At 38.9% G+C, this 17,826-nt stretch overlaps 1 protein-coding gene across 2 annotated transcripts in view; it reads left to right on the top strand.

Moving 5' to 3' along the window:
* Window positions 1-17,826, top strand: part of Insc (INSC spindle orientation adaptor protein) — a 91,685-nt gene that overhangs the window by 55,160 nt on the left and 18,699 nt on the right. For both annotated transcript variants that reach the window (XM_090348950.1, XM_090348949.1), the window contains exon 7: window positions 15,667-15,838. In XM_090348950.1, the coding sequence (XP_090205076.1) occupies window positions 15,667-15,838 (172 nt within the window). The remainder of the gene's footprint in view (window positions 1-15,666; window positions 15,839-17,826) is intronic.

The raw sequence follows: 17,826 nt of genomic DNA, 5'->3' as shown, positions 1-17,826 counted from the left end.
AACTTTTCTCCCTGTAGGGCTGGACTAGAAGCACAGTCTTCCCAGTATCACCTCCCATGAAGGAAGGGTGACAGGTGTATGTCACAATGCACAACTATGGGTGGGAGAACGTTCTTGTGAATTTGGCTGCTTGTCTGGCTTCAAACCATAACCTTTTCATTTTCAGCCTCCTCCAGGTAGCTAGAATTACAGGCTTGGGCATCTCAGTACCTGGACCAGGATTTCTTTAAGTTTCTCAATAATGTTTGGGCAATTGACATCTTAAACAATACAGTATTGATCATAATATATCCTTTTACTTTATATAGAGTGTCTTTTATTTCAGCAATGCTTTGACTTTTCAGTGTTGATATCTTTTAAAGGCATTTTCTATAAATAGTTACACAAATAAGTTGCCATTCAACAGAGAAGTTTATAAATTCACTGCCTTATGATTACAATGTTGCTACTCCTTCTAACATTCTCAGCCACTCCTCCCATCCTACACCTTGTGTCATTTTTCTTAATTTTAGGTTATATATGGAATTTTTGTCACTTAACAAGGCAATTTACATATATAATGCATCTTGAGCTGGTCATCTCTTCAACATTTCCCTGCCCTTCTATCTACCCCTTCCCTTATTTTTTTTTTTTTGCCAGTCCTGGGCTTGAGCTCAGGGCCTGAGCACTGTCCTTGGGTTTTCTCAAGGCTAGAGCTCTACCACTTGAGCCTCAGCACCACTTCCGGCTTTTTTCTATGTATGTGGTAGTGAGGAATCGAACCCGGGTCTTCATGCATGCAGGCAAGCACTTTAACCACTAGGCCAAACTCCCGGCCCCCCCTTCCCTTATTTTTAAATTATTTAAATCTATTTGAACTTTAATTTGTGCATTTGTGGTAATTTATGACCACAAAACACTTTTTTCTTAGAATGACATAAAGGCACATTTTGGACACATAGTGTTCCAATCTAAAATATTCTAATACCCTTACAAAGTGTATGTGATTACATACACATATAGTAATAACAAAATGTATTTGCATTCTTAAAATTTTCAGTATCACTAATATATGTATATATATATATTAAAAGCTACAGAAAAATAGTGCTTTCTTTAGAAATTGTGTGAATATATCCCACCTACTAATTTTTTTTTTAGGGATTGACTTTAATTTAAAACTTTCTGTACATTGTGTAGTTATAAAATGCTGTTAGTTTTTAATGCTAAAAGTCTACTTTAGACATTGCTTTGTATGCATATTTCAGAACCAGCAAAGTTGAGCAGACTAAACCTCAAAATCATTTAGTGTTTCATTTTAATTTGTATTTACACTTTAAATTAAAGCCAGACAACTACACTAAATTCCTCCTGTGCTTATTATATGTTACAGTCATTATACCTCACAAATATCAAGTTGGTAACTATACTGAATTAGTAAATTACAGTGAGCTCATCTCTTAAGAACTGTTTAAAACTTATGAAAAACCTGAAAATATACTGATTTATAAAGAACTGAGCTTAAAATATTTTTATGTATTTAAGCCTTTCTAGGTTATATTGGCAATTTTTTTACTCTTCTCTGAGAACAATTAAAATTGCTCAGGGATATTGCCTTCTAAATTATTACCTAAGTTCCTTTGTGGAACAAGTTTATAAAAAATAATATGTTGTTCAAAGTTATTTTAAAATCCCAGCTAATTTCATTGAAATAGATAATAAGGAATTTAGTGTAAGTGTCTGGCTTTAGTTTAAACAATGTTAATACAAATTAAAATGAAACCTTTCCCGTATTTTCCTCAGTTCTGTGGCATATGCAATGATGCGTTCTTGCCTGCATTAATTTTTTCCATATATTTTTATTGTAATTAATAGAAGTGTTACATTATATTCACCAGATAGAGGGTGCATTACTTCACATACATTGATATCCTTTCACATGTCTTGGTCCCCATTTCCCTCCCCCACCCCCACTCCTCATCTTGTTTTCCCCCCTTCCCTATCTGATTTCAAATAACCAAATACTCATATATCCAATATATCAGATAACAAGGTTAAATACTGTAACAATATGAGATAACCAAGGGACAGCAAAAGAGATGAGAGATAACATAGTACATTAAGGACAACAATTATGGCTTTTGTTTCTATATCCTGGAGGTCCTTTCATTTAGAGTCCGTATCTAGGTTTTGTTCTATTGTAAATCTCTTCTAGGAGAGCCCAAGGTTTTTACTGATTGTGACAAATGAGGGAAACCATTGAGCCTATGTTCCTTTGAGTCTGTCTTGCCTGCATTAATTTTTTTATTAAAGAATTTATTAACATTGATTTTTACATTGTATTTCAAATGGCATATTTAACAAACAAATATTCAAGAAGGGAATCTCTATATATAATCACTGGCACTTAGATTTTAGACCATAATTAAAATTAGGCTGAGGGTTTGTATGTCATATATACATATTAATCTATGTAATAAAACATTATGTTTAAAGAGTCATAAATTTTTATGTCTATGTAGTTGTGTTTATATTTTCAGTACCATGTCCATAGCATTGGTTATGCAAATATTGAGTCCTCGCTCTTGTACTCTTTGGATTTAATAGCCACATATTAAGGATACCATGTGCCTTTTGTTCCTCAGGTCTTGACTTGTCTCACTCAACATGATTCACTCTTGATTCATCCACTTCCCTGCAAATGCCATTATTTTATCTTGTCTCTTAGCTATGTAGAATTCCATTGTATATACATACCACATTTTCTGTATCCATTCATCTGCAGTAGGGCATCTGGATTGTTTCCATCGCCTGGCTATTGTGAATAGTGCAGAGATGAACATAGCTGAGCAGGTGTCCTTATCATATCTTGGGTTATGATGTTCAGGGTAGATGCCTAGGAGTGATATGGCGGGATTGTAGGGAAGATCCATTTTCAGTTCTTTACGAAACCTCCATCCATACTGCTTTCCACAGTGGCTGAACTTGCTTACATTCCCACCAGCAGTGTAGTAGGGTTCCTTTTTCTCCACAACCCCGCCAGCAACTGTCATTGTCTGAGTTCAAAATCTTGGCCATTCTTGTTGGGGTAAGGTGGTATCTTAGGGTTGTTTTTATTTGCATTTCCTTTATGGCCATGGATGATGAACATTTCTCATATGCTTTTCTGCCATTTTAACCTCTTCTTTTGATAAGTCTCCCTTTAGTTCTCTTGCCCATTTAGTGAATGGTTTGTTGGGTTTGGGGGGGATTGGTTTCTTGAGTTCCCTGTAGATACTGGATATTAAGCATTTGTCAGATGTATTATTGGTAAATATCTTTTCCCAGTTGGTTGGCAGTCTCTCTATTTTTGTAGCTTTTCTTTTATCTGTGCAGAAACTTTTTATTTTATTTTTTATTTATTTACTTTTCGCCAATCCTGGGCTTGAAAACTTTGTATTTTTTATTGCCTGCATTAATTGAATAAAGTTTTGCTTTTCCAAATATACAGCTGTTTGGACCTGGTCATACATCTTCACCAGCAGTGTGGGCATCTCCACCTTTAGTATTTTTCATGTAAATTATTTGAGATCTGTGCTTTGAAACTAATATGATTAGTTCTCTACTAAAGAGCTCCTGAAGTGCTTCCCTGATGAGGGAGTTGTGAATCTTCCCTTCTTAGAAGTCACAAGGAAGTTAGGTGTTTACAGTTAGGAACTTCCTTATAGAGTTACACATTCAAAATGTGCCTTTGTCAGAGAGGACTGGGTGATTGAGCTTGCCTCAAATTTTGCCTTTCATTCTCTCCTCCTTCTCCTCCTCCTCCTTCTCCTTCTCCTCCTCTTCTTCCTCCTCCTTCTCCTCCTCCTCCTCTTCTTCTTACTCTTCCTCCTCCTCCTCCTCTTCTTCTTCTCCTCCTCTTCTTATTCCTCCTTCTCCTCCTCCTCCTCTTCTTCTTACTCTTCCTCCTCCTCCTTTTCCTCCTCCTCCTCCTCTTCTTCCTCCTCCTCCTCTTCTTCCTCCTCTTCCTCTTCCTCCTCCTCCTCCTCTTCTTCTTCTCCTCCTCTTCTTATTCCTCCTTCTCCTCCTCCTCCTCTTCTTCTTACTCTTCCTCCTCCTCCTCTTCCTCCTCCTCCTCCTCTTCTTCCTCCTCCTCCTCTTCTTCCTCCTCTTCCTCTTCCTCCTCCTCCTCCTCTTCTTCTTCTTTTTCTTCTTCTTCTTCTTCTTCTTCTTCTTCTTCTTCTTCTTCTTCTTCTTCTTCTTCTTCTTCTTCTTCTTCTTCCTTTTCCTCTTCTTCCTCTTTTCCTCCTCTTCCTCCTCTTCCTTCACCTTGCACACCTAGACTTATTTTCTGGATCCTTGTCTTGCCAAATTTTCAACATCATTCTTCTCCTCATCCTTTGGTGGATGGCATCACAAAGCCTGGAGAGCAGTAGTGACCGACCACTGTGGCCTCATGAAGATGTCAAACAGGCCAACACCTGTGGTTCACACCTGTAATTCCAGCTACTCAGGAAGCTGAGATCTGAAGATCACAATTCAAAGCCAGCCTGGGCACAAAAGTCCATTATGCCCTTACCTCCAATTTACCACCAGAAAATAGGAAGTGGCACTATGGTGCAAAGTGGTAAAGCACTAGCTTTGAGTTAAAGAGCTCAGGGACAGTGTCCAGGTCCAGAGTTCAAACCTCCACAACCGACAAACGAACAAGCAAAAAAAGATGTCAGACAGAAAGAGTGTTGCTATCTTAACTTTCTTTTAGCTTTATTTCTAGCTATGTTTGATGGTAATGTCACTTGCAAATCTTTTTGTTGTTAAAACATAGAAAATATAGTTTTAATGTGGTATTATCAAATTCATTTACACATTTTAATGATACATCATTTTTTTGGGGTTTCCATAGATACAATCATGCCATCTATAAGGACTGACAGTTTTGTCTCTTTTCTCATAATGATATATCATCATTTCTTCTCTGTGCATGATGGCATTGACCACACATGTTAACTAGCAGCCTGATGATACATGTATTTGTTGTGTTTCTGCTCTCATGTAGGATGCTGGAATATCTCACGCTTTCATTGTTGAGCATGATATCATTCCAATGCCTAAAAAACTGAAGCTTAAAGAACATAACTCACAAAGTTGCCAAATAGCCAAGCTCTTTGCAGCCCAGGGATTGTATAACTTCCTTGCACCACAGATATTCCAGGTATACCAATGCTAAGCTCCAAATGTCCATTAGACTTATATGAATGATGGTTAGAAATGAAGAAATGCTAAGAGTCCATTATACACTACTTTAATTCAGCTTTCTGGTAGGAAAGCTCAGATATTTATGTAGTAAAATCTTTCCCAGATGTCTGAAATCCTCTGAAAGCCAATGATCTAGAAGCACTGTGGGCACAATTCAGATCCCAGCATTGCTTTGCTGAAATTTGATGTTCTTATATCAGTATGTTTAGAAATCCTGACCCAAAGGAAATCTTTCCCAGTGCTTTCTGAACATCTGCTTGAAGTCTTCTCCAAGGAAAATTGTCTGCTCACAGAGGAATTACTTTCTATCTATACTCAAGTAATCCAAGGAGTGATTTCTTTCCACCTTAATAACTCAACTCTGCTTTCACTGTCTCTGCACCTTCCTCTCTTCTGCTTTACTTACTTCACTACATAATCATTTTCTCTCATTGTTCCATCCCCTATTACACACCAATATTTATACCTATCCACTTTATTGCTTATATGTTAACCTAAAGTTCTTATTAGAAATAACAAATCGAGGTTGAGTGGAGTCTGGGTTATATTGTGTTCACGAAAGCTACTATTATCTTCTGAAGGCCTGTTTAATTTCTGTAGCTTTCTATTGAAATGCCAGCTCTACTACCATTCCATAAAACAAACACTTCCTATAATTTTACCATTTTATTTATTTATTTAATTATTTTGTACCAGAACTGGGCTTGGACTTAGGGTCATGCATTCTTGTTTGGCTTTTTTACTCAAAGTATACATTCCCTCACTTGAGCTCTGCCTCCACTTCCTTCTTTTTGCTTGTTAAATTAGAAATTAAAGTCTCATAAACTTTCTGCTCAAGCTGGCTTTAAACCATGATTCTTAGATCTCATTCTCCTGAATAGCTAAGATTAAAAAATCTGATCTTATAAGGAGCCATGTCACTACCTAGTTCAAATTCTTCCTTCAGTTTCTGCTTCTGGGGCTCATTGTCCCATCAAAGGCTGTGCTCTATCCCTTGAGCACTCACTAGTTCTTAATTCCCTTTCTGATCACAACTGATTCTGACTCTGGACAACCTGGCCTATGTTGCCTGGTCCTATAAGCAGGATTCCAATTGCTTTACAATTTACATGTGTGTGTGTGTGTGTGTGTGTGTGAAAGAGAGAGGGGGGAGGGAGACTTAGTGGATAGAAAGATAAAAGAAAAATTTAGGAGTCTGTAGGTCATTTTCTGTTTCCTCTGGATGGACTTTTACTACAGTTACTTACTTTTGTTTGCTATAAATTAGCAACCAAGTTCTCTATCTTTCCCTAAAAACTAAACAAATACACCAAAACGAATAAATGGCAGATCAGTTCTAGTGATGTATAATGAGCCTTTGTAGACTAGATTGTGGCCCTCTTATATTTGCATAAAAGCCACCACTGACACTTTTACTGTGCTCATAAATCTGACAAGATATTAATATTGGGCTCCTTAGTGGCATGGGTTCTAGGTGTCTCTCACTCCCTGCGGAGAGTCTCAGCACTTGCCAGCTTTTCCCTGTGTCCAGATTCCAGCTGTATTTGCCCTGCTGTCCAGGTAATGACCAGACACACCATCCTCCTTGCCCCTTGCATACTCACCCATGAGGAAAGCCTGGCCTCCCTCCCAGGCCCATCCCATTCCATGTGAAAGCTAATTATCTATAAGTGCTTCTAGCAGCAATTTCTTTATAAGGATGTGAAAGTACTTTGATTAGATTGCTCTCTTGGCATCAAGTTTATGACTAGGGATGGGAAAAGGATGGTTTGGAGATGGGGAATGTCCTGAAATGGGACTACTGGTTGAGGGAGCTGGCCTCAGGCTGGGCTACTCCTAGGTCAGTCATAGTGAGCATTACTGGCTTAACTGGCCTCACCAGTGACTCCCTTTCTTCCTTAAAGTCCCCACTGAGGGAGGCACAGGATGAGGAGTTGTAAAGCCAGGCTTAGATTCCCAACCTGATCCTTGAATTCATCTTCCATGGGGCCTGAGCACTCTCCTTGCCTCTCTGGGCACTTCAGTCCACTGCTGTATGTTGGGTCTCAGCTGGATGCTGAAGACGAAGACTGACATAAAAGCTGTTTGGAGGGAGGGGGTGCAATCTCATGGAGAGATGATCATGCAACCTGATCACATCAATGCAGGGAATATTTTTATAGCTGAGGTTTTATTTTATTTAATTAATTAATTTATTTATTTTTAAAATTTTAAGTTATTTTTTATTGTGATTAATTGAAGGGTTACATTATATTCACCAGATAAAGGGTGCATAACTTCACAAACATTGATACTCTTTATCGTGACATGGTCCCCATTTCCCTCACACCCTCCCCCACTTATCGTGATTCCCCCCTTCCCTATCCAATTTCAAATAACCATTTAAGCACATATAAAATATATCAGATAACAAGGTGAAATATTGTAACAATATGAGATAACCAAGGGACAGTAAAAGTGATGAGAGATAACATAGTACATTAAGAACAACAGTCATTCATTTTTTGGCTTTTGTTTCCTTCTCCTAGAGGTCCTTACATTCAGTGTCATACTATTTGGCTTAATGTCTCTAGATTTTTGTTCTATTGTAAATCTCTGCTAGGAGAGCCCAAGGTTTCTACTGATTATGACAAATGAGGGAGACTTTTGGGCCTATGTTTCTTTGAGTCTGGCTTACTTCACTTAATAGGATTTTTTCTAAGTCTTTCCATTTCCTTACAAATGGGGTGATGTCGTTCTTTCTGACTGCAGCATACAATTCCATTGTGTATAAATACCACATCTTGATCCACTCATCAACTGAGGGACATCTGGGTTGGTTCCATATCTTTGCTATGGTAAATAGTGCTGCAATGAACATTGTTGTGCTAGTGGATTTAGTATGTCCTTGTTTCTGGATGATTGGGTAAATGCCAAGTAGTGGAATTTATAGCTGAGGTTTTAAAACCATGGTGATATGGCAACTGGAGAGACAAAGTTTATTTTATTATTTTTTTTAAAACGAACTTTGCTAGGTGCTGGTGGCTCTCTTTTGTAATCTTCTCTAATCAGGTGGCTGAGATCTGAGAATGGAGGTTTGGAGCTGGCTCAGGGACAGGAAAGTCAGCTATCAAAGAAACTGGAAATGGAGGTGACTTAAGTGCTAGAACATTAGGCTGGGGCAGGAGGGGAACCAAGGATAGCTATCAGGGATAGTTCCCAGGATGAGGTCAAGCCCCAGGACTTGCACTAAATAAATAAATAAATGAACTTTCTCTGAAAAGGACTGAACAATCATTGATATTTATGCACCACATTTCAGAGTACTCAACTTGATTAAATAAACACAGCTGGTCTTAACACAATAGTAGTAGAAAACTTCAACATCCATTCTGAAGATTACATAGATCATCCATGCCAAAAGTAAGCAAGCAAACTTTAGACTTAAATGACACTATAAACTATTTGGAAGTAACAGACATTTGTAGACTAGTTCATCTAGCATCTGTATAATACACATTCTTCTAGCAGTCCATGAAACTTTCTGTACAATGGGTCATTTCCCAGGACAGAAAGCAAGTCTCAAAGAGTATAAGAAAACAAATAATTCCCTGTGTCCTGTCAGACTGCAATGAAATAAAACTAAAGGTTAATAGTAAAATAAACTACATAAAATACTCAAATAATCAAAACTGAATAACATATTGCCAAAAGACCAGTCGGTCATAGAAGAAATGAGAGGAAATAAAGAAATCTCTATAATCTATCTATCTATCTATCTATCTATCTATCTATCTATCTATCTATCTATCTATCTATCTTTCTCTGTCATAGGCAGTTCCAAAAGGCAAGTTCATAGCCATGAGCATATATAGCAAATTAATCCCTAATGAGATGGATTCTAGTAGGAGGAACTTAGATCACTGGGGAGTGTCCTTGAAGGAGACTGGGGGACGTTACTCCCTCATCAAGCAGTACTCTTTAGCTTCAGTGAGGTGAACAGGGCTTCTCTGCCACGTTTCCATCATAATACACTGTGTTGCAACAGGCCTAAAGCAAGAAGGCCAAGTAACCATGGACCATGAAACTTCTGAAACAATGAGCCAAAGTAAACTTTTTCTCCTCAAGACTCAGATACTCAGCCACAGTGATAGAAGGCTGACTAATATGGTATCCAAAGGCCTGAATTCTCAGTTGGATCTCAGTTCAAGAGAAATCTGCAATGCAGATGGAAGAGAAGAGAGCTAAGATTAGGAACCTGAAGCCTAGTAGCTTAATGCAAGCTACATGTGGATGGAATGATGGTGCCATCTTGTGGCAGGCCTTGTACACGCAGTCTCTCATTGAATGATTTTAGTCATCATCTGATGTTGCTAGCATAAAAGCCCCATTTTATAAGAAAAAGTATCTATGAGATTGATATTGTTATTCTCTTTTTAAAATAGAATTTCAGTGTAGGTAAATTTTGTTCAGCTTGTGAGAGACAGAAATAGAATTCAGAGGTGGACAGGTCTGACTTCAAGATCCATGTATGTTCTTCTCCAGGAGCTGCCTTGGGTGCTGTAAATCCACAGCCTATTAGTGTGTGGCACTCTGCTGTCTCCCACTATGGTGAGGTGGGGTGAGATGGGCGAAACTAGAGCTGCTGAGAAGGTTAGTACAGAGATCAGCTTGGGCTTATGAGAGCCTGGTGATAGCAGGCTAAAGGCCAGGTCAACAGCATCAGAATCAAGACCCATGGAAAAATAACTCCTGTGAACAGCCACTAAATTATAAAGAATGAATAAATGAAACAAGCAAGTAATTCATAGTAGAGGGAATCTACCTTGCTAAAAAGAAAAGTCCAAACTAAAGAAAACCAGACTATATGTTATAACTCAATCTCATTGGCATGTGAATATATACATGAAAATTAAAATACAATTTTCACACCCATCAAATTGATTAAAAATTGGTTAAAATATAACAATACCCGAAATTAATAAGGATATGAAGTGATCTGGTTTTTAAAAATATCAATACCAGGACCTTGAACTTGCTCCTTCTGCTGGTGGTCTACCTCTGAGACACACCTTCAGTCAAATTATTCCTTCCTTCCTTCCTTTCTTCCTTTCTTTCTTTCTTTCTTTCTTTCTTTCTTTCTTTCTTTCTTTCTTTCTTTCTTTCTTTCTCTCTCTCTCTCTCTCTTTCTTTCTTTCCCCCTTCCTTCCTTCCTTCCTTCCTTCCTTCCTTCCTTCCTTCCTTCCTTCCTTCCTTCCTTCCTTCCTCCCTTCCTTCCTCCCTTCCTTCCTTCCTTCTTTCTCTTTCTTTCTTTCCCCTTTCTCCTCACCCTCCCTCCCTTCCTTCCTCCCCTGCCCCCCTCAGGTCCTGGGGTTGGACACTGTGCTTGGGCACTGTCCCTGAGCTCCTTTTTGCTCAGTGTTAGTACTCCACCACTTGAGCCACAGTACTACTTCCTGTTTGTCTCTGTGATTAATTGGAGATAAGAGTCTTACAGGCTTTCCTTACCGGTCTGGCTTCAAACCACGGACTTCAGATCTCAGCCTCCTGAGTAGCTAGGATTGTAAGTGTGAGCTACTGGTGCCCAGTATACTGGTTTTGTTGTTGTCGTTGTTGCTTGGTTTTGGTTTTGTTTTTTGTTGAGTAGTTCCTAGGACTTTTCTGCTTGGGTTAACCTCAAACCACAATCTTCTGGATGGCTTTCTGAGTAGCTAGCTAGGATTACAGCTGTGAACCATTATTACCCATCTCTGGAATTAATCATATATTTCTAGAGAATGTGTAAACTGCTGCAACTGTGTTACAAAACAATTTAGCTACACCAACAAAGCTAAATATGTGCAAATCCTATTCCGGAATAATTTTCTTTCTATATTAAGGCCCCTAGGGAAGCTAACACACAATCCTCAGAAGAAGAACATTAATAGAACATTTATAGTAGCACTGTCCAGTACAGCAAAAACTGGTCAACCACTCAAATGCTCATTGATAAGAGAATGCATAAATTAATTGCCATTGATTTATACTTTGAGACACTATAATAACAGTGAAAAATAAAATGACCATAGCCACATGCAACAACAGGAAGCGTTTCATAAATATAAGGCTGCCTGGAGAAGGAAGCAAATTGCTATGTACACATTTGCCATTTATATCAATTAGAAATTCTCATAAAACCAAATAGCATGTAGATGAAATAACTTTAATGGAAACAAAGTATGAACACAAAACAAGATAATGGCCCACCGAACAGAGAAAATCATGTGTATTAAGGAAAGCATGTAGGGAATTATTTTGGTTTAATTTTATTTCTAAGATTAGAATTTCTGAATATTTGACCTATAAATATATACAAGTAGGTGTTCATTTTTTCCTGTATACATATTATCTTTGGAAGTGATAGCATTTTTCACAAGCAGCCCACTTACAGAAGAGATCTGCAGCATAGTTAGCAAATTAGAAGAAAGTCAAGACAGTAGGAAGCAAGTAATTGTGTAGTGAAAGCTGCATAGATCCTTTAAGAAACCAGAAAAGGAATCCTGATCCACATTAGGCTGGAGTCACTTTCCTGGGGTCAAGAATTTGTGGAATTTATGTTCTTGTGCTTGCTGTTTCTTTAAATTTTTTGTTATTATAAATATGATGTACAGAGACATTTCAGTTACAGAAGTCCTATAAAGAGTACTTTTCTTTTTGGACAATGTCACCCCTCCCTTGCTCCTATGCCGGTTTCTTGTTTTTTCTGTGTTGTATTTTCCCATATCTGCCTTTGCTCACAGTGGCTTTCTATTTACCATATTATTCCTCTTCTTTTACTAGTCTTCAGGAGCACCTCAAATTGGTATATGACCCTGAGGCTTAGGTCCAATTCTACTTTCTTGCACTTATTATTTATTTACCAAAAGCCCAATATATGCCAGCTCTGAAACAGCCAAAGTGAAAAAGCTATGGTTCCAGGCTTACAGAGCAGCCCGTGAAGTGAGAAGCCAGTCACAGGGAAAAGGGACAGAGAATCACATCATGGTAGAGCTTCTCAAAATAGTTGGAGAATAAATGTCAGCTATACACCTGTTAAGAAAGATTCTTGCCGGGAGTTTGGCCAACTGGTAGAGTGCTTGCCTAGTATGCACAAAGACCCGGGTTCAATTCCTCAGTACCACGTACATACAAAAAAGCCAGAAGTGGTTCTGTGGCTCAAGTGGTAGAGTTCTAGTCTTGAGAAAGCCCAAGGGTAGTGCTCAGGCTCTGAGCACAAGGCCCAGAACTGACAAAAAAAAAAAAAAAGCAGATTCTTAGGCCTCCTGAGATTCTGATAGAATGGATTACAGTTAAGATGAGATGCCATGAAAGGAAGTAGATCAAGTGTGGTGTTTTCTCCTTAGAGAACCTGAGTTACTTAGCAACAGGCTTGATTCATGCACAAAGGAGGAAAAGGGACAAGGGCCAAATGATTAAGAGGTTTCTTATGTTGGCAACCAGACTGCTTCCTATTTCTAGGCTCAGAGAAGCCCCCCTTTGCTTCCTTGGGCCCAGTGAGGCCTTTCTCTAAGGACCTGTTAGTTAAACATCTGGCGAGAATCCAGTTCTGCCAGGGGCAGGCTGGCTGCTGTTTGTTCCCTTTTATTAAGCACATCTAGGTGAGTTTTATTGCAGACAGTTCCCTGGGCTCCTGTTTTCACATTTGTCTCCTTTGAGTCGGAGATTGCCAAAGGCTTTCACAGCTAATGGACCTTACAGCTCCCAAGAGCCATTTAGAGAAGGTACAGAGATCAGGAGTAGTAATTAGTCAAAGGAAATGAAGGCCTCAGTACACACATTGGAGTCAAGTGGCAAAATGTAAAGGTGTAGGGATAGGAGGCTTAGGCCTGTGGCAGGTGTAGAGAGCTTTAGCTCAGTCTTCTTCCTGTTCCATCCCCCATTCTCCTGTTCTTAACCAGGGAAGGGTTCTTTGGTGCTCGGTGGTGGGTACTAAAGCTTGTGCTCTGGAGAATCTGAAAGGCTACAGGAACACTGCCAAGCTGTTGTAACAAGCTACTGCTTCCGTTTATCCAAGTCATACTTGTTTATTCCTTTTTATTAAAAAATTATCTTTACATCGTTATACAAAGCGTTTTGATTCAATATATGAATTTATCTAGATCAATATCAATCTAGCTCAATATCACCCATTTCATCATCTCTCTTATCTCTCCCAACTAAACTCATCCCCTCAAATTACCTAATTGTAGATATGTATATGTATGTATATACACATATATATATATAATGATTGTATTTCCCCACTCTTTCTTCTTCCATTCATCTACCCCAATATCCTTTACCTCCCCCTTCCTGACCACATGTTTCTGTTTCTTAGTATTCATTTTGTTAAATTTTAAGTTAGTTGTTTAAAGAAGTTACACTATGGAAAAATCTCCTGCATATACTATGCTTTAGACAGTATGTTTATATATTTTTATATGTGTTTATAATTTAGACCTAACTTCCACATAAGAGTGAAAATATGTGCCCTTTGCCACTTTGAGTCTGACTTAATATCATTTTTAGGTCTATCTATTTTCTGTGACAATATTATTCTTGTTGATAAAAGAGTAAACTTCATGTATATGTATATATGTGTATATTCATATGCACACCTATCAGTTTCGTTGATCCATTCACCTGTTGAAGGAGATCTAGGCTCTTTCTATATCTTGGCTGCACTGACTAGTATAACAACAAATCTGACTATGTAAATGTAAAAATATTAGAATTTATTGACAGAGACAGAAACTTGCTGAGTAGAATTCCAGGGGTTCAGCAAATAGGAGAGAATTATCAAATGGGGCTGCATAAACAAAAACAATTCTGCATAATAAAAGACATAGTTATTAGAGTAAAAAAGGCAGCCTACAAATGAGAGAGACGTTTTGCCAGCTATACATCTGACAAAGGCCGGATATTCAGAATATAAAAGGGGCTCAAGAAACTAAATTTTCCAAAAATTATTAGCCCAGTTAATATTAGAGATTTCTCAGAAGAAATAAAAATGGCCAAAATTACACATGAAGAAATGCAGAATTACACATGAAAACATGCAAATCAAAACAACAGTGGAGTCCATCTCACCACAGTAAGGATGACCCATCATCCAGAATTAAAACAGCGAATGCTGCTGGGCATATGGGGAAAAGGAACTCAATTGGTGAGAATATAAGTTAGTGCAACCACTGTGGAAGGCAGTTTGGAGATATCCCAAAAAAATTAAAAATAAGAGAGTGAGGGAAGGGGTGACATATACTCTTTGCTTATGCAACTGTAACTATATATTACCTTTGTAATAATAATAAAAATATCTGAAATAAAAATAACAAAACAGAACTAATCGATGATCTAATGAGGTATCTTGGCCATTTATCCAAAAGTTACAAGTCAAGACACAATAAAGACATTTGCACAACCTGTTGATTCTTCATGCATTCTGAGCTCATGTTCCACATCTCAAGAGGAAGTAAGATGTTCTATTCAAAACTTGTGCCTTGAAGTAAGATAGACCGATTGGGACAGATTCCAAATCCAAGACTTTTAGAGCTACTAATCTAAGGCAAGTCAACAAACATTTATGTTTCTGTTTTCCTTTTTGGAGAATGAAGATACTACTACTGACCTCAGAAAGTGATTGTGAGGGAGCAGTGGTACCGTTGTATATATGCCCTTCATAGTTTGGAACTGGCACCCTATAAACAAACATTCACTAAGGAGAAGCTATTAGTAGTAGATCAAAAAGGGTCTGACAGGGGCAGAGCTGGAAGATGGCAGAGCTGGAAGATGGCAGAGCTGGAAGATGGCGGAGCTGGAAGTCTTTGTTGGGCATTTGTGTACCACAAGCTTGAATGTCTCTGGATGGTTAGAGAAGCCAGATTTCTGTGGTAACAATTCCTTGCTTTTGGAGGAGATGATGGAGGATAAGATGGGGAAAGAGTAAACATGGAGCTGAGCTTGCTGTTAGAACCAGAGATGGGAGGAGGAAGTCAACGTTTGGGGGCATGTTTTCTAGATGAGGCATTACCTGCTCTACCTCCTTTACTTCCCTCAACATCCTGCTGCTGTGTGAGTGAGTCATCTCAGAGAAGCTAAGGGACTAATACCAGAATTGGAGGTCAGGTTGTGATAACTCTGAAAGATTGTTCTTCATATTACATCTGGCTGTGGTGGGTAAGTAAGGTTAGACTCTGGACACTTGGTTTGGTATCTGCTATGTAGATCTCTTCTGGAGTCAAAAGCAAGGCTTCTACTTGCCAGAATGTAGGTAATTTGGGGGGATGGGGATTCATTATCAAATTGTCCCTGACTCCACAAGGAACCTGAGGTACTCCGAGAAGCCAGGACTGGCTGTGTGGGGTGGGAGGGGGCTGCTAGGATCTATCTTATTCCTGTCATAAACAGTGCGGCCTTCCCAGGGTATACAAAGAAACTCCTTCTCTCCCTCTGCAGGTGGATGGTGTTCTGTGCTTAGCCGACATTCTGACTGATGACAGCCACTCAGAGGCCACTCGGGCTGAGGCTGCAGCTGTGGTAGCCCAAGTCACCTCCCCACACTTGGCTTTTACTCAGCACCTCAGTAGCTTCCTGGAGAGCATGGAGGAAATCGTGACAGCCCTTGTCAGTGAGTCATCCTGGGTGGGTGGGACTCTTGATTGAGAGGGCTGCCAAATAGTTAAAGGTCCCAAAGGCCTTCCTTCACCAGACCCATAATCTATGTAAGTGATCACACCAGCTGAGACACTACCACTATTGGATCAGACTCAGGAGTTAGAGATTTCATGTCAAGAAATTCCTATTAAAATGCAGGGAGCCATCTGAAAAGCAACTTGAGTTGGGTTTGGATTGAGATTAAATGACCTGTCAGAAGGAGTTTAGGATAGGGGAGTCTATTATAGGATTGAATGACCTTTCCAAAAGAGACTAAGATAGGAGAGTCTAAGGAGGAATGAAACCTCAAGATTCTAAGGTCTCAACTAATGTTCTCAAGAATTAGCACACTAATGACTAGAGATGATGATTTCACAGCTCATCACAACCTCCTGTGCAAAATCCCATGATTGACATATTATCATAAAATCATTGATTCTTCTAGGGTCCTTCTGTTCCATCCAAAAAAATCATGGTTTGATGTCTGGAATATACTCTTCTTCTGGGTATTTGTGTGTTGTGTGTGTGTGTGTGTGTGTGTGTGTGTGTGTGTGTGTGTGTGTGTGATAAGTAGCAGAAACTAGAAGGATTTGACTTCAAAGGATTTAACAATCCTTAGGAAACTTATTTTTCAAAACTTTTCCTTTCTTTAAAAATACCATTTGTAATCTGCTGGACGTTGGTGCTTCATACCTGTAATCCTAGATAGTCAGGAAGCTGAAGTCTGAGGACTGTAGTTCAAAGCTAGCCTGGATGAGAAATTCCACAGTACTCTTCCCTCCAGTTAGCTACCAAAAAGCCAGAAGTGGAGCTGTGGCTCAAGGGATAGAGCACTAGATTGGAGCAAAAAAAAAAAGCTCAGGGACAGTACCCAAGTTCTGAGTTTAAGAGTGAGGATGTGCATACATACACACAAACAATACTATAGTAAACTGCTTCTACTTCTATTTCTATCTCTATCACCATCTCTACATCTACATCTTAACAAAACTGAATGAAGGAAAACTTAGAGTTAGCTCTTAGAGTCACCAAGCCAGTGTTGGACATATTAGGAACAGCATGCACTGAAGGGTAGCTGAAGGGTAGGAGCGAGCACACCTGAGTTTAGGTCCTGACTTGTGCTCATCCATTCAGCAAATGCCTATTGATTAGCAACTCCAGTTGGACCTTGTTTGAGATTTAGTCCTGTACAAAAGTCTGACTTGACAATTTTCCTGATATATAAAATAAGAGATCGCGACCACTTTTCTCAAGGGGCTTTTTGTTCTTGGATTTTCCGTCTGCTCATACTTTACACATGGGAGATGCTAGTTGAATTAACTTTGTGGATGATTCTGGCCACAGAGACAGTGGCGTTCACTGGATAAGCTAGGATAGATTGACTTGACTAAACCAAGATTCCATAGAATCCAGTTGTAGAGAGTGTTGGCTGGAGGGAGCTTGGGGGACTTAGGCTATAAGAGAAACTTAGGCCAAGAGAGGTAGAGGAACTTTCTTAAGATTCCACAGTAGTTTTAAGATTCACCATGCCAGGAGTCTTGTACTGTAGAGCCTGGCAGGAAACAAATGAGTTGAAGAAAGCCCAGTGGAAGACCACAGTAAGGGAATTTGTGTCCTATATTCAATTGACAAGCAATTGTTCTGATGAAAGGAACATAGTCACTAGTAAATCCCAGTTGGTTACTGCTATGTAAGAAATGTCTAGAACACAAATTCTAGATTATACTGAAAAATCTCTCAAATTAAAATTACTGTCAACTAAAATGCAGGTGAACCCAAATCTATATAGTACAAATCATCCTTCTCTTTTGCCATATGTCCATCCATGCATCCTTAACCAAGCTGGCTCTCTCTCTGGAAAAGGAACTCTTTATGTTTAGTTAACACTAGTGAAGAATCACTGTAGAGTCCACTATGAGCTTCAGCAAATGGAATATATCTTCTGGGCAGGAAGCCAGAGCT

The sequence above is a fragment of the Megascapheus bottae genome, chromosome 16, assembly GCF_031878675.1.
Source record: "Megascapheus bottae isolate mThoBot1 chromosome 16, mThoBot2.hap1, whole genome shotgun sequence".
Taxonomy (NCBI): domain Eukaryota; kingdom Metazoa; phylum Chordata; class Mammalia; order Rodentia; family Geomyidae; genus Megascapheus; species Megascapheus bottae.
The sequence above is the reverse complement of the archived record's forward strand: the minus strand, read 5'-3'. Positions and strand labels throughout refer to the sequence as shown.